Source organism: Penicillium arizonense (genome assembly GCF_001773325.1).
Source record: "Penicillium arizonense strain CBS 141311 chromosome Unknown PENARI_contig014, whole genome shotgun sequence".
NCBI classification, from domain to species: domain Eukaryota; kingdom Fungi; phylum Ascomycota; class Eurotiomycetes; order Eurotiales; family Aspergillaceae; genus Penicillium; species Penicillium arizonense.
The window spans coordinates 732494-753922 of record NW_019173291.1 but is presented as its reverse complement, the minus strand read 5'-3'; the positions used below and the strand labels follow the sequence as shown (position 1 = coordinate 753922).

General features: G+C 46.6%; 8 protein-coding genes across 8 annotated transcripts; 4 read left to right on the top strand and 4 right to left on the bottom strand.

Moving 5' to 3' along the window:
• Positions 1-25: 25 nt before the first annotated feature.
• Positions 26-1682, top strand: PENARI_c014G06875 (uncharacterized protein; the record flags this gene model as incomplete). Its single annotated transcript, XM_022633536.1, has 3 exons — positions 26-175; positions 235-309; positions 1500-1682. Coding segments are annotated over 3 exons (408 nt in total), but the record flags the coding sequence as incomplete, so codon positions are not given.
• Positions 1683-3646: 1964 nt separating this feature from the next.
• Positions 3647-5169, top strand: PENARI_c014G02918 (uncharacterized protein; the record flags this gene model as incomplete). Its single annotated transcript, XM_022633452.1, has 2 exons — positions 3647-5084; positions 5165-5169. The coding sequence occupies 2 exons, from the start codon at positions 3647-3649 to the stop codon at positions 5167-5169; spliced, it is 1443 nt and encodes a 480-aa protein (XP_022486634.1).
• Positions 5170-5282: 113 nt separating this feature from the next.
• On the bottom strand, positions 5283-5991 carry PENARI_c014G03550 (uncharacterized protein; the record flags this gene model as incomplete). The annotated part of the gene is made up of 4 exons (XM_022633469.1): positions 5283-5372; positions 5428-5639; positions 5698-5785; positions 5839-5991. 4 exons carry the CDS (start codon positions 5989-5991, stop codon positions 5283-5285), a joined length of 543 nt encoding a protein of 180 aa, XP_022486723.1.
• A 2478-nt stretch (positions 5992-8469) lies between these two features.
• On the bottom strand, positions 8470-8928 carry PENARI_c014G02430 (uncharacterized protein; the record flags this gene model as incomplete). Its single annotated transcript, XM_022633443.1, has 1 exon — positions 8470-8928. The coding sequence occupies one exon, from the start codon at positions 8926-8928 to the stop codon at positions 8470-8472; it is 459 nt and encodes a 152-aa protein (XP_022486577.1).
• A 1168-nt stretch (positions 8929-10096) lies between these two features.
• On the top strand, positions 10097-11259 carry PENARI_c014G08306 (NADPH oxidase family protein; the record flags this gene model as incomplete). The annotated part of the gene is made up of 6 exons (XM_022633571.1): positions 10097-10189; positions 10243-10289; positions 10377-10933; positions 10988-11049; positions 11100-11201; positions 11254-11259. The coding sequence occupies 6 exons, from the start codon at positions 10097-10099 to the stop codon at positions 11257-11259; spliced, it is 867 nt and encodes a 288-aa protein (XP_022486497.1).
• Positions 11260-13487: 2228 nt separating this feature from the next.
• PENARI_c014G01724 (uncharacterized protein) lies at positions 13488-15131 on the bottom strand (the record flags this gene model as incomplete). The annotated part of the gene is made up of 6 exons (XM_022633426.1): positions 13488-13672; positions 13728-13761; positions 13910-14355; positions 14407-14890; positions 14941-15044; positions 15128-15131. 6 exons carry the CDS (start codon positions 15129-15131, stop codon positions 13488-13490), a joined length of 1257 nt encoding a protein of 418 aa, XP_022486730.1.
• A 1918-nt stretch (positions 15132-17049) lies between these two features.
• On the top strand, positions 17050-19144 carry PENARI_c014G12331 (uncharacterized protein; the record flags this gene model as incomplete). The annotated part of the gene is made up of 6 exons (XM_022633648.1): positions 17050-17146; positions 17203-17420; positions 17479-17593; positions 17645-18047; positions 18115-19007; positions 19140-19144. 6 exons carry the CDS (start codon positions 17050-17052, stop codon positions 19142-19144), a joined length of 1731 nt encoding a protein of 576 aa, XP_022486744.1.
• Positions 19145-21177: 2033 nt separating this feature from the next.
• PENARI_c014G07287 (uncharacterized protein) lies at positions 21178-21429 on the bottom strand (the record flags this gene model as incomplete). Its single annotated transcript, XM_022633550.1, has 2 exons — positions 21178-21189; positions 21250-21429. The coding sequence occupies 2 exons, from the start codon at positions 21427-21429 to the stop codon at positions 21178-21180; spliced, it is 192 nt and encodes a 63-aa protein (XP_022486530.1).

Here is a 21429-nt window from a genome sequence, read left to right as displayed (position 1 = left end):
TTCTCAATGGCCGATCATTCACAAGCCCTCCTTCCACCTAAGTAAAGACTCGCAACCACATGTTCTGATCTTAAGCTTTGCTATGATCGGGCTATGGGTTACTGGCGGGAGGGCTGCGCGGACAAGAGCGAAGAATATGCATGAGAAATTAGTGACATTGTTAGAGAGTCGCATGGTGAGCTCCCTGAATCTTTCTCGGTCCATCGGCCTTCGTAACTATTCTCACATGCGCAGGGAGACTGGAAGTCGCAGAAAGACTTCAAGGATACATCATGGCCGATGTCGACATTCCAAGCCGTCCTTCTGAACGTGATATTCGCACCGATGAGAGAGGCCCCTCCAGATCTGCAGAACCGTTGCTCATCGATAGTCCGCGCACTAACGACAACTTGTATCGCCGGTGGCTTATTCTGCTACGGCCGCATCCGTGCACAGCTGACGCCAAATAAATCGCTACTATTCTCGTGGACATAGGTAGAAGAGACTAATCGACTAGCGCTAGCTCTGTTCAAAGCGAACCTTCTCTATAACACAGGGATGCTAAGCATCTCCGACCTTAGAATCCCTCTTCTAGACGGTGGATACTTGTGGGATACGCCGGGGAGCAGGGAGGTTTATCGTCGGTACCACGCATAGGTAGAATCTGGGACCTACGAGACGCCTTTAATATGCAACATTTTTCGTGATATTTAAAGGGCGGACAGGGTTTAGGTTTGCTATTGCAGACGGATAGTTGGTTAGGGTTCCTTGCGTCGGAGCAGGAGCGATCTGGTGGTGGATAAGTATAGAATACAATAGAAAGTGCCCCAGTATACATTACTCATTAGAATTAGAGTTCTTAGACAGACTTACTACCAAGAAGAACCTCTTACACATTGATTCTGAGCGTGACAGTTCTTAGTTAGTTCAAAAACGTGTATTCCCTTCCTATCCCACACCGGTTCCAGGAATCTCCTAAAATAATTGCACCTAGTGGTCACGATGAGGAGGCCACGCAAATTACGTGGCCAGATACTGCCAACGAAGCGAAAATCTCGCCACAGGCTACCACATCACCTGCAGAGAGGCGTTCTCAAAGACCAAAGACCACGAAAAACATCATACGCCGATATACTTGCATAGTCAAAATACGATAGTTGACTAACATATCTAGTTTCCCTTATTTTCCAAGATGTAGCGGTTATTAGTCAGATGATTTCTACCTTCTCATTGGTCAATGTTCCCTTGTCTTCCAAGTACCAGTCAAGCAAACGAATGACTTTAACCTCTTGTACCTGCCTTTCCTTTTTGCTCGTTTCAGGGTATTAGCGTGCGAAGCGCGCGTCACCAGTACAATACCGTCCTGCAGGGATTACTGGGGAAGATCTAAAATTAGATTAGCGTGTTTCGAGTCAGGGTTTGGGAATGGATTCGAGAGAGTGTAGTGGTAAAGCTGATTTCGAATATTGCTGTATAGCATTTCTAACACACTCCGTTTTCCCGAGCTAATGATGGACCAGGATACCTCTTTCAAGAAGCTGCGTAAGACAGTCGATGAAAAGGTTGAAAAGCTCAATCAAGATATTGAAAAGCTGCAACAGCAAGTCCAGGAACTTCAGAATAAGCTTCTCCTACAGGAAGGCTGGCATCAAGAGGAGCTTTCCCAACGACGCATTCTGGACTGCAAAATCTGCTACGGGTAGCCGGATTGTTGGCATATTATGCTATGCGGGCACATGGTTTGTGAATCATGCGCAGAAAGACTTGATCCAAAAGCATGCCCTTTCTGTAGAGCAAGCTTTTCGGGGTACGTCAAATGCTATCCATTTGCAGGATAGACGTGTATATACTGTTCAAGACCAAATTTGAGCTCAACGCACTTAGTGGTTTAATATGTTACGATATATAACTCGAAATCCTCTTTTAACAGCTTAGAAATGCTTATAATCTGCGATAGCCATATATTCTCCTATTAGGACTAGGTTCCCTAAGCATTCTTTGTCTTGAGTCACCGATGAAGCTGAAAGCCTGGCCTTTGGTACTATATATCCGGAAACTATACTTGGAGAATAACAAGAAACATCGTGAAATCTGTAATATATAACCAGAGGAAAAGGGTCGGGACCGTGTCAGACGTGGAACCCCCGGTTATTTTCAACTTTCTCTTCGACGTCAAGGTCGACCAACGGCTCGAATTTGTCACTCTACATTTTAGAGTCAGCTCCGAATAGCGGGATCATTCTGGTTTTCTTACAATTTCACAAGGTGGCCAGATGGAGTGGATGACCCGTGTTTCTCCACGAGTCTGGCGTACCACTATTATGTATCCGCGCACATATCCCAATTTCCGGGCGATTTTGGAAAAAAGCCCCATGCTGAGGCAGTTAAGATAATATGGGATAATTGAACTTAGTGATTTAAATATTAATGGGGACGAAAGGAAAGTGGCTATATCAAATTTATAGAAGTCAGTGGTCTCCATATTTATCTCTCCTGGAAGACGCTTATGTACGTTGTCCACATTGCGCTTTTGCGCCTTACAGCCATTACGCCAATTCCCTATGTCCGGTTAACACCGCCAAAGCCGAAAATTATCGGTGCACAATATTCAGGATAATGGAATATTCTCAGCGGTCGAAAATTTCGGGCCATAAATTTTACTATCACTTAAATTATACCACCTCTTAAAATTTGCGCGCTCCAATTTTCCGGAAAGTTGAATATTCCGAACACGAAATTTTAAAGGGATTTTTTATTCAAACACCTTTAAAATTTAATCTCTTTAAGATTCAAGTGTCATTATTTTCCCCGGCTTTTATCTTTTTGTGTCGGAAATTTATCATGTCACTTTTTCACGAAGATGTGTTCCAGGAACGGCAGAACTGCTACAAAGGGAGAGCGAAGATATACTTGCACCATTTCCAAATAGATAATTTGGGTCCTCGAACTATTCGAGATTCGCATGTGGACCGGCTGGACAGAGTCTTTCAGTCAGAGGGGCTTTCTCGCCTGAACCCTGAGAATTATGTGAAGGTCTCAATAACCAATGATGTTCTTCAGCAAGCTCTGGCTGCTCAGGATGAAACTGAGGCCTTCCTAAACGGCCCATTGCGCTTTTTAAACCTCCCAGATGAAGTGCGGCTGAATATTTTGCATGGAAATCACCGGGTCCTGGCTGCAATCAAGAGGTCTGCGCGATGGTGGGTGGCTGAATTTTATAGTGATGGTAAGACTTTCTATCTCACTTTGATGTGCACAATTTCTCACACCAAGAAGATATGAGGTCAGAAATAAAACAGGGGATCAGAGATGAACATCCAAATGACCAGCCATATTGTGACGGTGACATTTATCGGAACGTACGACACTACGAAGGAATTGGAGATGTGGATTCAGAGCTCAGATGGAGGGGCAGATTCAGCAAAGGAGTACATCATGAACTTGCACGAATGGAGAAAGATTTTAAAAGAATCAAAAGGGCCTTCGATAACTTATTGCCCTTCTTGGGTTTATGGGGAGCCGTTAAATTGTCCTATCTTGGCCGATGGCTATCAGTGAAGTGTCCTGAGGCAGGTCTGTCTAGTCATACAAATTTTATATTACTAACTTTAGCATCCAGGAGATTACTCGATATTTAAAATGCATCCACGATCAGTGGTCATTCATCATGGAGGGCTATTCGCCAGAGCTCCTAGACCCTGATACGGTGAAGGAGCTGGAGACGCTTATGCCTCGCCTATCTCTACATGATAGGGCCATAATCCAGGACAGAATACGGAGACGGAAGATCTTTAAACAATTAGAGTCTGATGAAGATCGTACCCAGATATTAGACAGAATTACGAAAGTCAGTGGGAGGATACTATCGTTCCATACCTTCACCAAAGACTTCATCTACTTCGAGGCCTGTATGATCGCTCTCAAAAGCTTGCAGCCTGAAGGGTATAGGGGAACTATGTTTGGGGGGTTTTTGGAATGTTATACGCGAGATCAAACTGGTTCATATAACGTTCAAATTGCCGAAGACATATTTGAACGTCGTGACGAAGATGGGGACAGCATGGGTATATGCTATCGACAGCTTTTCCTTGCCACCATGCGTGACTTTCCGACCCTTACTAGCCTCAGGCCCTATCAAGATGACAAAAAGGGGAAGGCCAAGCCATCTGGGGTTGAGTCAGAAAGACTTATCAATCTAGCCCAGTTAGCTGTCAAGCTGGGTTTCAAGAATGAGGAGATCTTGACCTTACACAGACAAGCTGCGGCTAACCGATACCGAATCGTCACTGAAGAGTTTCTTAACCAGCTGCAGCCTCTGGATCGGTATCATGTTGATACCGAGACTAATATAAGTGTCGCTCAGAACGTGTCCGATAGAATCAGCAACGCCTCGGCTATTCGGATACCTATGGAAGAAGCACATCTCACCACGGACCTGGAAAATCTACCCAAGAAATTCCGTTGTAGTCGGCCGTCTTACAAGAGGTACCTAAGCGATCGACAGCTCTTATTTCTCACAAATATCTACCAACAAGAAGTGGTTCCAAGGTCATATGCAACCTCCTTTGCAATACAGCGTGATATATTTCTCTCATTCTTCGGCGAAATCAATCCACATTCCGAGGCAACGGATGATGACTCTGATTTCCCTGGAGATAACTACCACGACGATATGTCCGAGAGCTACGATACGCAGTCTTGGGGAAACGAAGAAAACAATACAAAGCATCACAATGAGCCTCAACATGAAGCTGAACATCAGGAACATGAGTTGCCTGAAGATTTTGAGCCGGCTTTGAGTGAAAGCGATGATCCACTCAGCCAGCCACAAGCCCATCATTCAAGAGCCGATTCCTGGGAAACCGGCTCCATATCAACCCTATCCGACTTCTGGGCTGTGGATGATCAGTTAATGTCACTTAGCCCCTCAACGACACCTTCAAACTTTATCAATGACGTACTTACGCAAACGGATGATATCCTGCTCTATTCCTGGCAAACCAGGCAGTACGCGCAGCTGTCAAGCAGGCCCCAAGATGACCATTTATTTCATAGAAAGGTGCAGCTGCTGGCACACCAACAGCAGATGTTCATATCAATAGGTCGTAAGAGACCACACCTGGTCCTTCTTAAAAATCTCTACGACATAGCGATGCGTGAAAAGCTTATTTTAGTCGGACCAAAGCATGATCGAATGGGTTTGAGTAGCAATCTCATGTCTCAAGCCCAGAACGGAATTTTTGAATTACTTGATAGTTCTTAATTTGCACGAATCAATTGCTTTAGCTCCGATTATTTGTCCATTATTCGTAATCATGTAGAACCAACCCTCGGACCTTCATAACAGGTACAACCAAGCATCCATCAGCAGCTGCATATGATATGAAGACATGCTAGTAAGGAATTAGTGACTGTAATGAGCGGAGCGTATTTATTGCGATCCCATACCTGCAAAAGCGCTTGTATTGTTTCTGTCGCAGTTGTAGAAATGAACGCACGTAGGCTATCGCTACCGTGGGAGAGACTGGCATGAGAAGCCTGAAGGTCATGAGTAGAGAGCCCTGGCTCGAGGACTTTGCAAATCATAATACCAATAGACTTGATATCGAACTGTTCAGACCCTTGATGTCGTTCAAGCAGACAGGCTGCTATATTTGCTGCTTGAATTTAGTCCCAGTCTTCATCTTCATTGTCCTCACTAACCAATCTTTACCCTACCCTGCGATGATATGAACACATTGTCATAAGTGAGGGCTGTATGGCAAACACCGAGATCTCGGTGAATATACCAAAGCCCATGCAAGAGCTATATGAATATCAGTGTGCAAGAGAAATGTTTAGTATGCTTTTGTAGCTCACCTCTTTGCAAATGAAGGCAAGGTCAGACTCCTTTAATTGGATGCCAGACTGAAGTTGCTCCAATGAGAGATCCATAAGCTCATATGCTAGATACAGAATTCTAGACTGTTCGAATGCATCAAGGAGATTCACCACATTTGGGTGACTGATCATCTTCAGATGGCACGTCTTGTCGATACCGCTCGTCTTATACTCCTTTATTGCAACTACCATTCCCGGGGAGTCGGTGACATAGGCTAGGCAGGTTTTCCCCGGCTTCCCTCCCTCTTTGAACTTTTGATATTTCATCCAAGGCGTGTGGTCCTTGCAAAATAATGGCGTTTGGCGTTTGGGGCGTGGCTCATCAGCCTTGGTGGTCCTCTTGACTGGGAGCTGGAGCCATCGCGCTGGCAAATGACGTTTTTGAAGGCGCCGCACTTCCCTGTTTTGGGGCTGACTGATGTTTCTGGTATCAAATTCACTGTCGCCTATCTCCGCACTTCTCGGAAACACAGTACATCGATTGTCATTAATGTCAGTGAGGCTCTCTATTTCTCTGCTATCGTCATGATTGTCGTTTTGTGGGGTAGTTCCGGATGCAATATCCGTACCTCTTGGGAACAGCGTACACCGATTTTCACTCATACTTGATGTTTTTTCTCTCTTTATGTCTATGCAGGGGAGAGAGAGCTTAAATCATTCTGAGCAGTAGCCACAAGGGGGAGATTGCATGCTCGCTTATTTTTAGTGCTATTAGCGGAATCGTGGGCGAACCGCCCACGACTATAGTCGTATTAGCGCCACTAATTAAATGAATTAGTTCATCCTTAGTCTCATTCCTTATTGCCATAATCGAAAGGGTACAAAGGCGAGGAAATTTCATCTCAATTTATTTATTTGACTATACTACATACTACACGAAAATCGCCGTTCATTCTACCCTCATACGTCCCTTAGCTGTCACTCAAAAGAAACCAAATATGGCGAAAATACACCCTAGCACTATTATCAATGTTGTTCGCAGCCGGACTTGCGCCAATTCAGTGCCATTTGAGGTGGCACTCGATGAAATCGATCCAGGTGATGAAGCGGTTGGGGATATGGGAGTGTGTATGGTGGGAGTGGCAGGGGTGGAAATAGGCGTAGAGGTGGGAAAACGGCTCCCGTGGTTTGTCGGGTGGATGGTCGCCTTGACGCTCCCTTCTGCCCTAGTCTTTGTAGTTGGGGTATGCCACAAAACGTCAGTCGAAGATGAAGGGGCGCCCTGGGGCCGCATTGTTCGTGTTCGAGTAAGACTCTTCGTACTCGAATGTGTCAGAGGACTGTGGAAATATCTGGCTGAAGACGTGTTTTCCAAGACTGTAATCGTAGTATATCGAGTCGCGGTGCTTGTCATTGATGCGGTAATTACGGTGGTGCTCACCGGGGTGCTTCTCGGTATTATCGCATGTATGTCATGCCTGGCCGCACTTCCAGCTGCTAGAACACACACTTGAAAGTAGGCTAAAGTAATGAAGAGCAGCATCATATTTTGAGAATGGATTCGGCATCTTCCAGGGAACTTTAAGATGATTTAAGAGAAATATAGGTAAGGAGCATCATTCTAGAAGTGGAAAATGTTCAAATGTTTCTTTTCTACTTTCAACATTCGTAACATTTCAACTATGGTACTATTCATAGCGTTGAAAGCCCGGCAATAGCAAGTTCGCAGTGTGTGCAAGCAGCCCTCACAACAAGGATGTAGCACATCAAAAATAAGACAAATTATGTCTGAAACATTAGCATATCTCGAGCTCGCAGTGGGTGATATAAATAACTTTAATCATAAATGTGACCGACCACCGCCTGCCTGGGCGAACCGCCCACGATGGCCCGCCCCACTTTGTGATGAGCCTCATCATTTGGCACATTTCTATTTCCGTGGCGGGCCGCCCTCGGCAAGGATTGACCCGGGGACCCAATTCCCTCCATGGGATACGCGGTATATAGTCGCAGACTGCCGAACTTAGGCCCTTCAACTGCATGACATGTCAAACCCAGCTAATAGGAAACGTGCTCTGGAAAGGAGGAGATGTCGGGAAGACCTCGCAAACCACATCAGTAAGAATGCCCGGCGAAGACGGAAGGGGAGGACATTGCTAAATCAAAAACAAAGATAATCGACTCGGGTTGCGCGTGGGGCCGTCAGAAGTCCGCCTTCATCCATCGGAAAAAGATGCCTATGCTTGGCTTTTTAGCAATGCGACCAGCCACTTGTTCGACAGGCAGCTTAGCGATATGTCGACGAACATGTATATTGAGTTATCGAATGGGTTAAAATGCGGAGACATCCAAGCAGTTCGCAACGGAGCTCACTCGCCTTGCCCTTCCGAAGGGCGGACAAGTATCCACGACCTTGAAGCAGATACCCACAACCTTGAAAAACAACTACAAGACTCCATGCACACCATTCAAAAATTGGAAACCGAGATCGAGATGTACAAGCATAGGGAGGCAACTTTGCTGTCTGAAAACCGTCGCTTACGCCAGGCTTTTATTATTTACCTCAAAAAAGCCCATAGCATTGGCCGGTGCCTTGGAGAAACGGAGCGGAAGATTCACGAGTTTTTAAATAGCATGAAGTTAAAAAAATGAAATTTTGGCCAGCTTCATCTATAGCACTGTGATGTCTCTCCCATTTGTATCATCTAACGAGATACCTAGGGCCTCGAGAAGACGGCTCTCTGACTCCGAAAGTCTGTGGGATGCTCGTTGCAGACATTGTCGAAGAAGGAAACTGGCATCCTGTGCGTCATTCGCCAGCTCTGAAAAATGTTTGTCTCCCCCATGCTGGACCCTGGCTTTGATGAGTGCCTTTTGAAGGAGGCGATATATCTCCCTTGTATCCCCAAAAAGACCCATGAGGGCTTCCTTTGCTTCCTGATGCCAAGCTAATTCTTGACGAAGGCGTATGATTTCTTGTTGGAGATCACCAAAGTGACGTGCATTCACGTTTGTTGGAGCTTCCAAGTAAATTGGAAGACAGTCGGTGTTCAGCGTATGCACACCATCCCGAAGGATATGATCCAGTGCATTAAGTGGTATGCCATCTTCCGGCTGGTTGACGTCCATTACGAATAAGATTATGGACTTGACAGTGATAGGTTATGATCAAATGGTATTATATGGAATAGAATGGTAGAGAAAAACAAGCATCCTTTATACAATAGCGCCTAGGATCAATACCAGCCCACAAGACAGTCTTTCAGCGGCTCGCCCACGGTAGCCCCACATCAGTCACGCCGAAAGCTTGGTGGGGCTAAGATGGTAATCTGGCGTTGAGGTGGCTGCGCAGCTGGAGTCCGCTGGCTGGAAGGAGGCAAAGGCTCAAAATCATCATAGGTGTGAGTCTGGGGATGCTGTATAGCCTGCTGTGAAGGTTAATTGATGGACGAAGGGATGAAGAATATAGATCCTACTTGTTCTAAATCTGGAATATCATCATGCGTTTTGAATATCCAATGTCGATCGGATTTATCAACCAACACCACCATTGCTCTCATTCGACACAGAGCGCAGAGCTGACGAATCTTTCTGAAGCATGTTTTTCGGCGGCGGCTTTCACCGGAGCGATCCACAGATTGCGGCATTGTGTAGAGTAGACCTGATGAAATCAAAAGTCTCCAGTGGCGATTTGTACACTATATACTTTGGGTCATCTAAAAATAACTTTCTGTCTTGTTGTCGTATCGCCCACGGGTGTATGTACATGCGTGGTTATTTTTAGTTGATGGTCCGCCAAATTTACACGCTCTTGCGTCTATAAGGACCCCAATACTAATTTCTGCAATCAAACAGAACATTATCCACACCGTCAGGCATTTCCACTCACAGAATGAGGATAACTGATCCCTCCACTCTATATCTCACCATAATTGGGGGGTTATTGCTCTTGTTCTTTCTGTGGACTAATACAAGTCGCGCTTTCAACTTTGTCCGAACTTCGCTAGCCGCTCCTGCACAACGGGCAACAGTGATCATCTTGAAGTATCTCGTCTATCCGCCCATTGTGAGAAGAAGATCGAGAGCCTGGCTACTCTTACAGTTGATTTATTGGGCTAGCAATCTAGTCAGCACGTTTATACAAACGCATAGCCTGACTGACATCAGAATTCGGTCAGGGTATATGGCCATTATAAACTTGTTCCCCCTTCTTATGAGTGATCGATTGAATTTCCTCGCCGAGATCTTTGGACTTTCAATTCAAACATTCAAGGGTATACATGGGACTTTAGGCATAATGTCCACTCTGCAAGGCGTTCTTCACATGTCCGTTGCAATACACCAAGCCGGGTGGCACCTAAAGCGGAATCTGCAACTTTATGGGCTGCTGGTAAGAAGATTTAATTACTCTTTCTAAATCGTACTGACACATTCACTACAAAGGCATTTTCTGGCATTGCCCTTGCCATGATTACCCATCTCCTTCGGAGGTTTGCAATAGAGATACTATCTAAAGTTCACGGAATTGCTGCCGTTCTAGTTGGCATAACTGTTTTGTGCCACCTACTAAATTCTAGGAACTTCCCACAATTAGGAGTCCTGGTTCCTAGCGTCACTATTTCTCTCCTCTTTTCACTTCGATGGGTATTGCTTCTCATTCGGAATATCAAGTACGCAAAAGTCGCATCTCGTGCAGTCATCATTCGGATGAAACATGCTGATGCTGTTCGAGTCGTGATCCCCATCAACCGACCATTCCGGATTCAACCTGGAATGAGCGTTTACATTTGGATGCCTGGTGTCAGCTTGCGTGCTGCTCTCCAGACATATTCCTTTCCCATATCCTGGTGGGAGAACGATGTAAATGGAAATGCCACAAGCATCACGCTGCTGGCACGTAGGGAACGGGGCTTCACGCAAAGACTAATAGGTCATCCGAGAAGCGAGTTCTTGACGTGGTTGGATGGACCGTATGGTCGCCCAGAGGGACTCGCAGGGTATAGCCGCGTTCTTTTTATTGGCACTGGCATTGGAATTGCTCCATTGCTATCCTATATTAGACTCTCAGTTGAGAGTAATATTAATAACCACTCACATTGCGATATATTCATCGTGTGGGAGGTTGATCATGAGTGTAAGTTATCTCCCGACATTTGACCTCTCTTTTCACATTCTGACGAAAGAAAAGCAAATTTCGACTGGATATATGACTGGATGGATGAGCTCCTTCGGAAGGATAATGGGGCTTATGTATGTGGAAACCATGATAATTTGAAATTGTTCTGTGCTAACAACACTAGAACCTTCATTTCGCGCTACATATACCATCCGCCCGACCTGCTCAGGACACTCACGAAACGTGGAATAGCAAGCACGGGAGAATTTTCAGGTTCTATTCTGCTGTGAATGCCAAGGATGCTATACCAAATGACTTTTTTGGGGACGGAAGAAAAGGATTAATTGCCGGTTAGTGTAGAAAGCCCCACTCTATTGGCTTTGAAATTGATATATCGTCTTCCACTTCAGTCTGTGCAGAAGAAAGTATCGTCGCAGAGCTCTATGGGCTAGTAGCCCATCAAATGACAGGATTAGTGAACATTGTCGATCTTCAGTTCCAGTCAGCCGGCATTGGAGGCTCTAGTCAAGCTTCAGCTCCTGGGAAATTTTAATTTTGCAGAGAATGGTGATCACGACACTCAAATCGAAGGTATTTCGATATGATGTGTCGAAGAACAGGGAAGATATCGGAGGTGAACATACCAGGGTGTTAAATTGATGTCGTCTACAGAGTATTGGATTTGATTTATACAGTATGGATGGATGGATGGATGGATGGATGGATTTACACTGACGCCTCGCAATGCAAAGTTGGATTATAAACCATATCCCACTAGTCTGGGTACGGATTCGTATTTTAGTCTAGTTGGGAAATCAACTTGCAAAGCAATATGCAGGCTACAGCAACTATATAAGTTATATCTCTGTATGTATATGTAGAGTGACCCACTTCCTGAAACGAACTTAGAGCCTCGTCAAGGCCTGTCGTGGCCTAATTGCCACGCCCATTGTTAGGCTGTCCTCATGGTGCGCGACTTTAGAATCACCGTGACGCCACTGCGAAGCCCAAGACGGTGTCAGATTTAACTTTCCTACCTTCGGTTGAGCCTCCCAGCAGACTCGAAATGAAGTTGAACGCGTGCCCAACTTCTCTCCTTAGCTCCCTGCGCAAATTTGTCAATCTTGGAAAGTCCACTAGCACATGGATAACTGTTTCTGGAGCGCCGCACGTGCAGTGACCGTCGTCGCGAAATCGGTGGGCCTTGGCATATGTAGACAACCAATTGTGGCCCGTGCGCAGCTGTGTAAGCAAGTACGCTCAGTTCCTGGGCAGACTTCGGTACAGTGTGAGGATCTCACGTATACATAGAGGTGGATAGTGTTTCAGATGAACAATCAATATTAGGAACAACTACAGTTGACTCTAGATACAAGACGTAGCGCGAGGAAGCAAAAGAAAGGTAGGTTCCTCGCGTTCAGGGGAACCCATGTACACCATGTGGATCCGGTGCGGATCATATCTCCATCCGTTCCGCATGCTTCATCTATATCCTTGACATACAGCTTCCTGGTGTAGTTGGATGGTAAAGCGCTGCCGATTCTTCGCAGGTGGTCTCCTTTGGTGGATGAGTTCTATTCACGTTCCGATTGAGCGCGGATGTTGTCGCGGATGAAGGCTTTCTCCCTTGTTAGCAGAGAGCGGAAAGAGTGCGATTTGCAGGGGCTTGCCGCGACCTTGGCTAGCCGGTCTGCTGCGTCGTTCCCGGGTTTGTCGCAGTAGCTAGGTATCCATTGGAGACAGAGCGTGATTCCTTGCGCTTGAGCCTCTGCAGCCGCCTGGAGGATCGCGTGGGTTATGGGTTGTCCTGATTTGTTTCCCGGATTCTGGATTGGGCTGAGATTTATACAGTCCTTCCGGAAATCGGTGTCACCGCCTACACTATTCGATCGTCTCCCGAACCCTAATGAGGAATATTTCCATGAATGATATTTGCCAAAAATGACCCGTACAGTACTTGGAGGCAAAGTTACACCACATCATTTGGCAGCTTGAAGGCGGAATATCAATGACGCATTTTATGCTACATAGACTATCGTACACAAAGAAGCGCAGCCGAAAAGTTAGCTAGCGGGCAAATTTGGCGTTAGGAGACTTATGTATCTATTACATTCTGAAAATTGAATTCTAACATGACTCTGCTAATATTTGCTGCATTGTTATTGCATCTACACTAGGCACCATAATTCAGTAGCATTTGGACCACCTCTTTGTTGCCCCTAACTGATGCGGCTTGGGGTGCATTTCCATGCGTCCACTCTGGGCATTAATTATGTCTGTGCCTCAAATTTAACATCTGCCCACTTTCGTTTCTTGGGGGATTGCCGCCTAGGGCGCCAACAATGCGTGTCAACGAGATGGTAGGTAAGCTCCTCTAGGCTTTTAAAGGTTGTGGAGCAGGCTGGATGCTTGCAGTCGAAATCATGTTTGAGTTCTTTCAAATGATCTTCAATATGGGAGTGCCACTTTGGTGGTGAGAGGACGAATTGAAACATTCTCTTTGACGGTTTCTCTCTCTTGGCACCCAGGCAAAACGGACATAGCCCTGGCTTTATAGGTGCGTTCCGAAAGATCATAGGATCGCAACGGAGCAAATCGCCTGGATTATCAAGATGCTCCTGGCAATGATTCTCCCACTCTGATTCATTGGTAAACCATAGGTCGCATTCAAAGCATATTTGTGCAAATCCGTGGGTGGATTTGTAATGCCTTGAGTAGCAACGGTAGAGATGTAACCATTTTCGGTGATCCTTGAATCTATTTCAAGTTAGTAATAGCAAAGTCATATGTTCCCATTAAAGGCACGACATACTCTTCGATGGACCTTCCACAGAGACAGGCATGGCCTAGAGGGCTGAGGCTATCGCGGTATGAAATCGTGTCTGTCTCGCTACAGAGAGACTCCAACGCCTGCAGGGTTCTTCTTCCATCTAAACTCCGGAGGCTGAGCTTACAAGGCAATGTGCTAGCCAAGAAGTCTCTATGAGGCATTACCTTTCTCCTGTAGTGGAACATGGTTTCAGTGTAAATACTTCCATGTTCTCTCCCTGATTGCGCTTGGGCCTTTCGGAGCTCTTCATTATAAAGGCTCCGTTTCTCATTATACACCCTCTTCTGTTTTAGTTGAATTTTGTGTTTTTCTTCCGGCGTGGCGTTTGGGAGTAGCAAACTCAACTTTGCCATGATTTGGTCAAGAGCATAAACATCCTCTCGGGCAAGAAATTCATACTCAGCTTTCGCAGGAAGGAGCTGCGATAAAGAGGAATTGCGGTAAAGACCCATTCCCCGACGATTCTGGATATGCTCTTGTCTGCTGGCAATTCCGAGGTAGTTTGCCGGTCCATCAACCTCACTAAGAGGATGCGCGTATGATTTTCCGTATGTGTCCCGGTTGGTTTGCCCAGCGAACTTCATTCTTGCAGACTCGGAATACGTCTTATCTATTTTATCATCAGCTAGCTCGTGAGCCTATGCTTGAAATGAATCCGTACCTGCTTGCTGTAAAGCCCATCTTCGACACGCCCGTACAGTAATATTCAGCGTATAGCCACTTCTGTGACCTAGATTGACCAAGGCCTTTCCGAAGGAATCCGCTCCCCTAGCGTGGCCTTTGAAATTGTCCACATCATGCTCAAGATATTGACGAAAAACCGGCAGATCTCTCATCACTTGCCGCACATGAATCACCTCAAGGATCTTATCCTCCAAAGGACCGACTTGCTCATACATTTCGACAGCATCTAGGATTTCGCTCACTGAACCGTAATCTGTGAAAGCCTTGTCTGCGGTGGCCATTGGTAAAAAGAATGTCAAAAGGTTTAGAAATATAGGCACATCCTCAGCATATACTTCATAAAATGCGTGCTTGGGAATCGCCCATTTTTTCTTTCGCCAATATCCTTTAACAAATTCGCGCTTATAGGTGAGTACAAGCATTATCATACCATCCACAGTCTCGATGGTGAGTTCGAAATGCTGATGCAGTCAGCTTCAAGCACTGCTTAATTTTCCTTTTCCAAACACACCTTATAACAGGCAGCCATCACGCGGGCTTCCAATTCAGCATCCTCGCTGTCCTCCCCGATCTTCTGGGCTCCATGTCTCCGAGCGGTTGATTCGTGAACCTCCCCTGTACGTGCAGAGGTAAAGCAATATAGGAGTATTGCGGCACTCAGCTGAACTCGGGCCCGATCGGCAGGGTTTCCACGATACTCATGGTGGTCTCGACACCATAATTGAGTCATCAAGATGGTCAAATCATTTGGGGATACACCGCCATCTTTATTCATTTCCTCGGTTGAGAGAGGGATCATGATCTTTAGTTCTCCCACGATATACTATCTAGTATTAGCCCTGATCTATTTGAAAAGAACGCTGGTACAGACCTCATTGATCGTAGTCCTAGTGGCTGGTGGGAATTCGAAGTTTCTTTCTCTCTTCATGCCTGTGGCGAATTGCCTGAAAAATCCCTGAATCGTCTCGACTGTAGGCCGTTCTTCGATCCGACCGTGCATTGCTCTTGCAACCCACTCGAGAAAAGCCCTGCATGTTCTGATGTCCGGTGGAATGACGGCCTGTGGATGTAGTTTGACAAATCTAGGGATATAGACACAATTAAGCGATTTGTTTCTCTGCTCCTAGGGCTGAGACTCACTTGTCGAAAATTAGTAACTTGTCCCTGTAACCAGATTCTGTTCGTGGCAGCACTGCACGCTGGATTTCATTGTTACTATGCTCCCCGAAATCCACAACATTAGCCATATATTTCAACGTTGGGTCATGCTTGGTACGCATCTTGCTCGTGACAAAGCGAGGTTGGAGTGATAAAGCGAGGCTGGAGAGATGAAATCGAGGCTGGAGAGATGAAAGCGGAGGAAAAACGAAGGTCACTTACAACTTTTTCGATCAGAATGGGAAAATGTACCTTTTGCTGCACGGGCTGAATATTCGGGTGAAGAATATTCAGGTGGGTGAATATCTGCCCGGAGTGCCCTGAGGAGGGCTGAATTAGAGCGGCGAGCCGCCCATGCCCGAACCGTGGGCGCTAGGTGACCACCACCTTAGACATACTGTTGTATGTTTTTCCTTTCTCTTTATTTTTGGTTCGTTCGGAAACTCCCTCTTGCCGCCCTACTCTTCAGCCCATTTAGCCCATTCACTCACCTGAATACCCTGAACACCACTATTCAACACCGGAATATCCTGCACGCCCCTAAACCGCTGACGTGTCCTTCCCCCTATACTGATTTTTTCTCGCAGGTGTGTTGTTTAAATCACAACTCTTTGCTACTAGCTTCTACCGGTTAACACAGTCCTCCTAGTACTCAAAAGACAGTAAGAAGAAAGGGGGAAAAAAAGAAGGGCGCCGCCTAGGAGAATCTAACATCTTATTAAATATAAATTCGCTAGTGGTCACCCACCACACTACTAACTCACCGGCGTGTGGCTTATATGCGGTCAATAGCTCGGTGGGTGTCGCCCGGGTGAGTTTAGGATAAGAGCCGCTTTATCGTCGCGCGACAGAGGGTAAGAGGGGTGAGTGCGCTATAGACAGGGTGGTAGGTGAGAATCACCTAAGTCGCGCGACCACTACATTGACCCCTTCAGCTACAGTAAACTAAGGTAGAATATCATTAGATCGTGTCTTTTCCTTTGAAACACTCGGCATCTTGGCATCTGCACATAACTAGAACTGGAAGCACTAGAACTGGAAGCACTAGAACTGGAAGCCCATACACCTAGTACGTAATCTGGCTATACCAACCATATACATGTAATGGGTTGATCTACTCAGAAAGCTTCTCGAGATCGAGCTGTGTCGCGAGCCAATCAAAGCTCATTAATTCTCCTAATACATTATTATTATTCATCAAGGGCATCTGGATCGTTCACCCGCAGAGGGGGCTGCGTCGTGGGGGCCAAATATACAGTACACTGTATGTACACTGTACACTATATTGATGATAGGGGCTCATCTCACCCATCGCCTGACTGATAAGGGCCGGCTTACGTGACAATAATGGAGTGATGCATAACTAGTTAGACCATGAGTGAGCCGGACCAGGACTGGGTCCGGCCAGCCGCCCCATTTTCCCCATTTCCGCTCTCTTATATTATTTTTTTGTCGTTGAGACATGGCATCCCAAGGTGTTCGGCGTATCACGCCTTTAGGAAATGGCTTTAGTCTTTCAAACGGGACTACGGGGGAGAATTCGCGATTCCAAATCAAAGGTGAATACCATCTTCAAAACATTGGACCCGGGTTGAGCTGACAGATCAAATTTGAGGTGTCGCCTATATCTGGGACACGAACACCGCTGGTTATACTGATCTCCTGGCCGATGAGGAACAATGTGCAATCGATGCCGCTTTAATGAAGGAGCTAGGGGCAAATGTAATTAGTGTGTATGCGATCGATGCGACCAAGAACCACGACAAGTGCATGCAGATCTTTTACGACCATGGCATCTATGTTATCGCTAATTTGGAGGGTACCTGGGCCATGGTAACTGATCGCAAAGCATTCCAAGGGTCTTGAGGCCGCATGCTAAATCCTGTGATAGGGCAACAATACCTGGGATATGTACTACTTTACACAATACTCGGCTGTCCTTGATGCACTCGCAGGGTACGAGAACACCCTGGGGCTGATTGTGAGCAACCAGAACATTGCTGCTGGTGCGATGACCTTCTTCCAGACATTGCTGTCGTGCTAATACCTCTGATTAGATAGTCAGATTGTCAATGCACCATCATTGAAGGCTGCAGTGAGAGACATGAAGGCATACGCAAACGCCAGAGGATATCTAAACCTACCCATCGGGTACTACACGACGATGCTCACCTCAACGAATTGGCTCAAGCTGGGAGAGTACCTTGCATGCGGAAATAGCAGCGATGCCATCGATTTCCTCGGACTGGATCTGTATACTTGGTGCGGAAGCTCGTCCATCGAAAGCTCCGGTTACGACGATTACGTTAAGCAGTCAACAGCTCTGGGAATACCGACCTTCCTTTCAGAAGATGGCTGCAGCTCAACAACACCGCGAAGCTTCGGTGACCAGTCCGCCGTCTTTGGGTCGGTAGAGTCCACTTACTGGAGCGGTGCCATCATATATGGATGGCGAGAAGAGTAAGATGCTTTTTCTTTCTTCTCAACCTGTCAGTGCACCAGTGCGCAAGCTGACATACCTGCGCAGAGTATTGAGCCCTGGACGAGGACTGGTGTCATACCCGAACGTGACTGGGTCTTCGTCGGCGGCGGTCACCCCGACGCTGCTGGCCGACTATACCAACCTTCAAGAACAGTGGGCTTCCGTTACCACAAGCTCACGTACAGTTCGTGTCACAACTGCACCTGCCTGTCCTACCTCCAGCACTAGTCTCTGGACTTTGGATCCCTCGGCTTCCTTGCCCACGATATCAGGGCTTGACTTTGCGACCGTGAAGGAGGCTAGCCTCACGCGCCTTTTGACGAGTACCAGCGCGAGTACTAGCACCAATAGTGCAAGTTCGGAGAGCTCAAGTGGAAACTCGAATGGAGACTCGAGTGGTTTTGACTCAAAGACCCGGATTGGTGTGGGAGTTGGTGTCGGCGTCGGCGTTGGGCTGCTGTTGATGGCTGCAGCGTTGTTCTTCTGGTGGCGACGAGAAAAAGCAAAGAACAATCCATCCAACCCAGAGCAGCTACAAAAGGGGCAGAAGCACTTCCGGGAACTGGAGGGCGAAGGGACCACTCCCCAACCACATGAGATCAGTGGGAACTCCAGCGCCGCAGCAAATCCAAAGGAGATATTATCTACGGAGATTCTCGAGGTCAGCACGGCAAAGAGCCACGCTCGAGGAGACTTGAGCGCAGCAGAATTGGACACGATCAGTGCCACTGAAGACCGAAAGGATGGTCCTTCGCCTGTACTAAGCCCTGCTCCCATAATTGTCTCATCGCCAGTCTTCCAAACAGAGACTGTAACGTCGACTTCAGTAAACTTGAGTACAAATGAGCTAGCTGAGGAGGCAGACATCGCAGTGCAGGAGCTTGGGCTTATCAACTTGCGCAAACGGGCTTTGGCCGCTCAAGCAGAAGCCCTTGATAGTAGGCCCGAGTCCATGGCGGGAAGGAAAGGAGAAGAATACCGAGAGCTGCTTCAAAGAGAAGCAAGGATTGCTACTAGATTGGAAGAGATTGAGAGCCAGCACAGAAGCACTAATTGAGTCGCTGAATCAGAGTGATTGGAAGATAGTGAGATGCAATGGGCTGTAACTCGCGTGATCCATTAACATGAATGTTACCAGACCCTCCGCCTTGACACTAATCAGATCCTCTTCGCTGGAGGTTGCAACGAGATATAACGGGACGATTTCCCGCCCACTTGTGGTCGTATGTATCATGTGCAGTGATGATGAGAAACTAAGAGATGCTTAATCCTCATCAATCCTCTCGCGCAGGCTCCGAGGGCTGTCTACCCCAGCAGTGAGGTCATCGATCCATGCGCGTACATGCCGAGCAACAGTCATTATCGCAAGTTTGCACTGCAATATCGAAGTCTCTTTGACGCTGGCTCTTATTGAAAACATCCAGCCATCCCGTTTCTAGTCTTTTCATCCTTTCAATGAACACATCACGGAGGAGAGTGACCTCATGTTCCCATAGGTGCTCCCAGTAAAGATCGGAGGGTTCTCCATTCGGTTCATGTTTGTATCGTCCTAGGTCGGGTTTTAGACGTCGTGGTGGCCATTTCAAGAATGCAGGGTAATAGCAGGCAAATGATAGAGAGCGCCATATTTCCTTCAAGGGCTTTCCTGGCATTTTCGTCATGATGATCCATCCTGTCAGTGGGCCCTGTCTTGTTTCTTACGTAGAGTAATCTGGATATATAGCGGAGTGTATTATCCTGTAATTTTATACAACTGGCACCTCTATAGCCCACTTTGGAAGCCTTCGTTCCTTGGTACGGGTAATTCTTAACAATCAGTAGTGGTCACACCAAGATGGCGTCTAACCTAGCCCCTTCAAACCATGGGCTTATACACGACATGCTCCGCAGTGGGGAACTATCTATACAGCAGCAATATTCTAAATTGGCTTCCATGTTTACACAGAGAAATTATCTCAAGCCCCACCACCAAGGCGATAGTGAAACTACCTACAAGGAGAGATATATGGCCCAATAACATTCTACCCCTGCTCAGCTGAAAGCGTCTGTGCGACAGTCGCGCGACGAAGAGTGATTCTCACCCGAGTTCTCACCCTATCCAGTACTGCGCACTCACCTTTCTCACCTAGCTCGCGCGAGCCTAAGGCGACGTCCACCCTTTTCTCAGTATACCACAATAATGTATATATCCCTTCTCTGAAGTAGTACAGTACATACGACCATATCGGACCACTATGGCGGAAACTGCCTCCGGTTTAGTTTTATCAAGTACGATTTGGCTTCACAGGTTGCCGTGCGTGCCCGTGTGTGGCTGTATACACGTAACAGCTACAAAGTTGTCGTTAAGCTTAGAGAATTTGAATCATAAGGTCAACCGCGAAACAAGACCAGTCGTAATGCTCAAAACCCTCTTTAACAGCCAATCTGCAACTAGCAGAGGCCAATCGCAAGCTCGAAACCAAACAACAACTACACAATCAAGCCGAAGCAAATACCCGTCAAACAGGGTATGAGCCAGCTCAATCTTAGGAGGCTGTTCAGCCACACCTCTCCTAAGCAAGTTGATCTAGCACTAAGTCCTTGAAACTGTTTAGAACAAGCTTAGAGTCATATAGGAGAAGTACGCGAGAGCGGAAACCTAGCTTGCTAAAATGCGCCGACGCGACGCCATGCGGATGAAATAAGGGAGCTCGACACTAAATATTCATCCTCTAAGCGCTCTTTGCTTAATATCGACCAAATGAAGTGACTAACAACCGTACTCCGGCTCACCTTAGAAAGAACTCCGAAAATGCTATAAAAAGATACTCTAACCCAACTACGCCTAATCGACGCTACAATATCTTCGAAGCATTAGATAACTCCGCACGGTCCGACCGAACAGTCGATACATAGGGCTACCAAAGGCGTAGATACAGCCGCAGGCTGAGACTTTTTATTCAGAGCATATAGATGAACGTTGCTAGAAAACTTAGAAAAAGATCAGGATGGGAATATTGATTTTGCTATTGGAACGACTCTAGATCTCGGAATCCAAAAGTGTAGTGCCAACCAAACCCACCCCCTACAGCCGATTCATGACACTATCTAGTAACTCGGCAAAGCTTATTACTTGCAGTACTGATACCAAGAATATTAGTGTCATTGCTAAATAAATCATAGGGGAGACAAAAGACATACCCAGTTCTCGCTTCCGGATTTCCGGACGCACTTCTTGCCTTCGCAGCAAACGCCGTCGCCGGGGGTTCCACTACCGATTCTGCAGAGGTCCCCGGGACAATGGCAGGAAGGGAAGTCAGGACAGTTACCAGCGGCCATGGCTAGGCCGAGGAAAGAGGCGATCAAGAACATATACTTCAT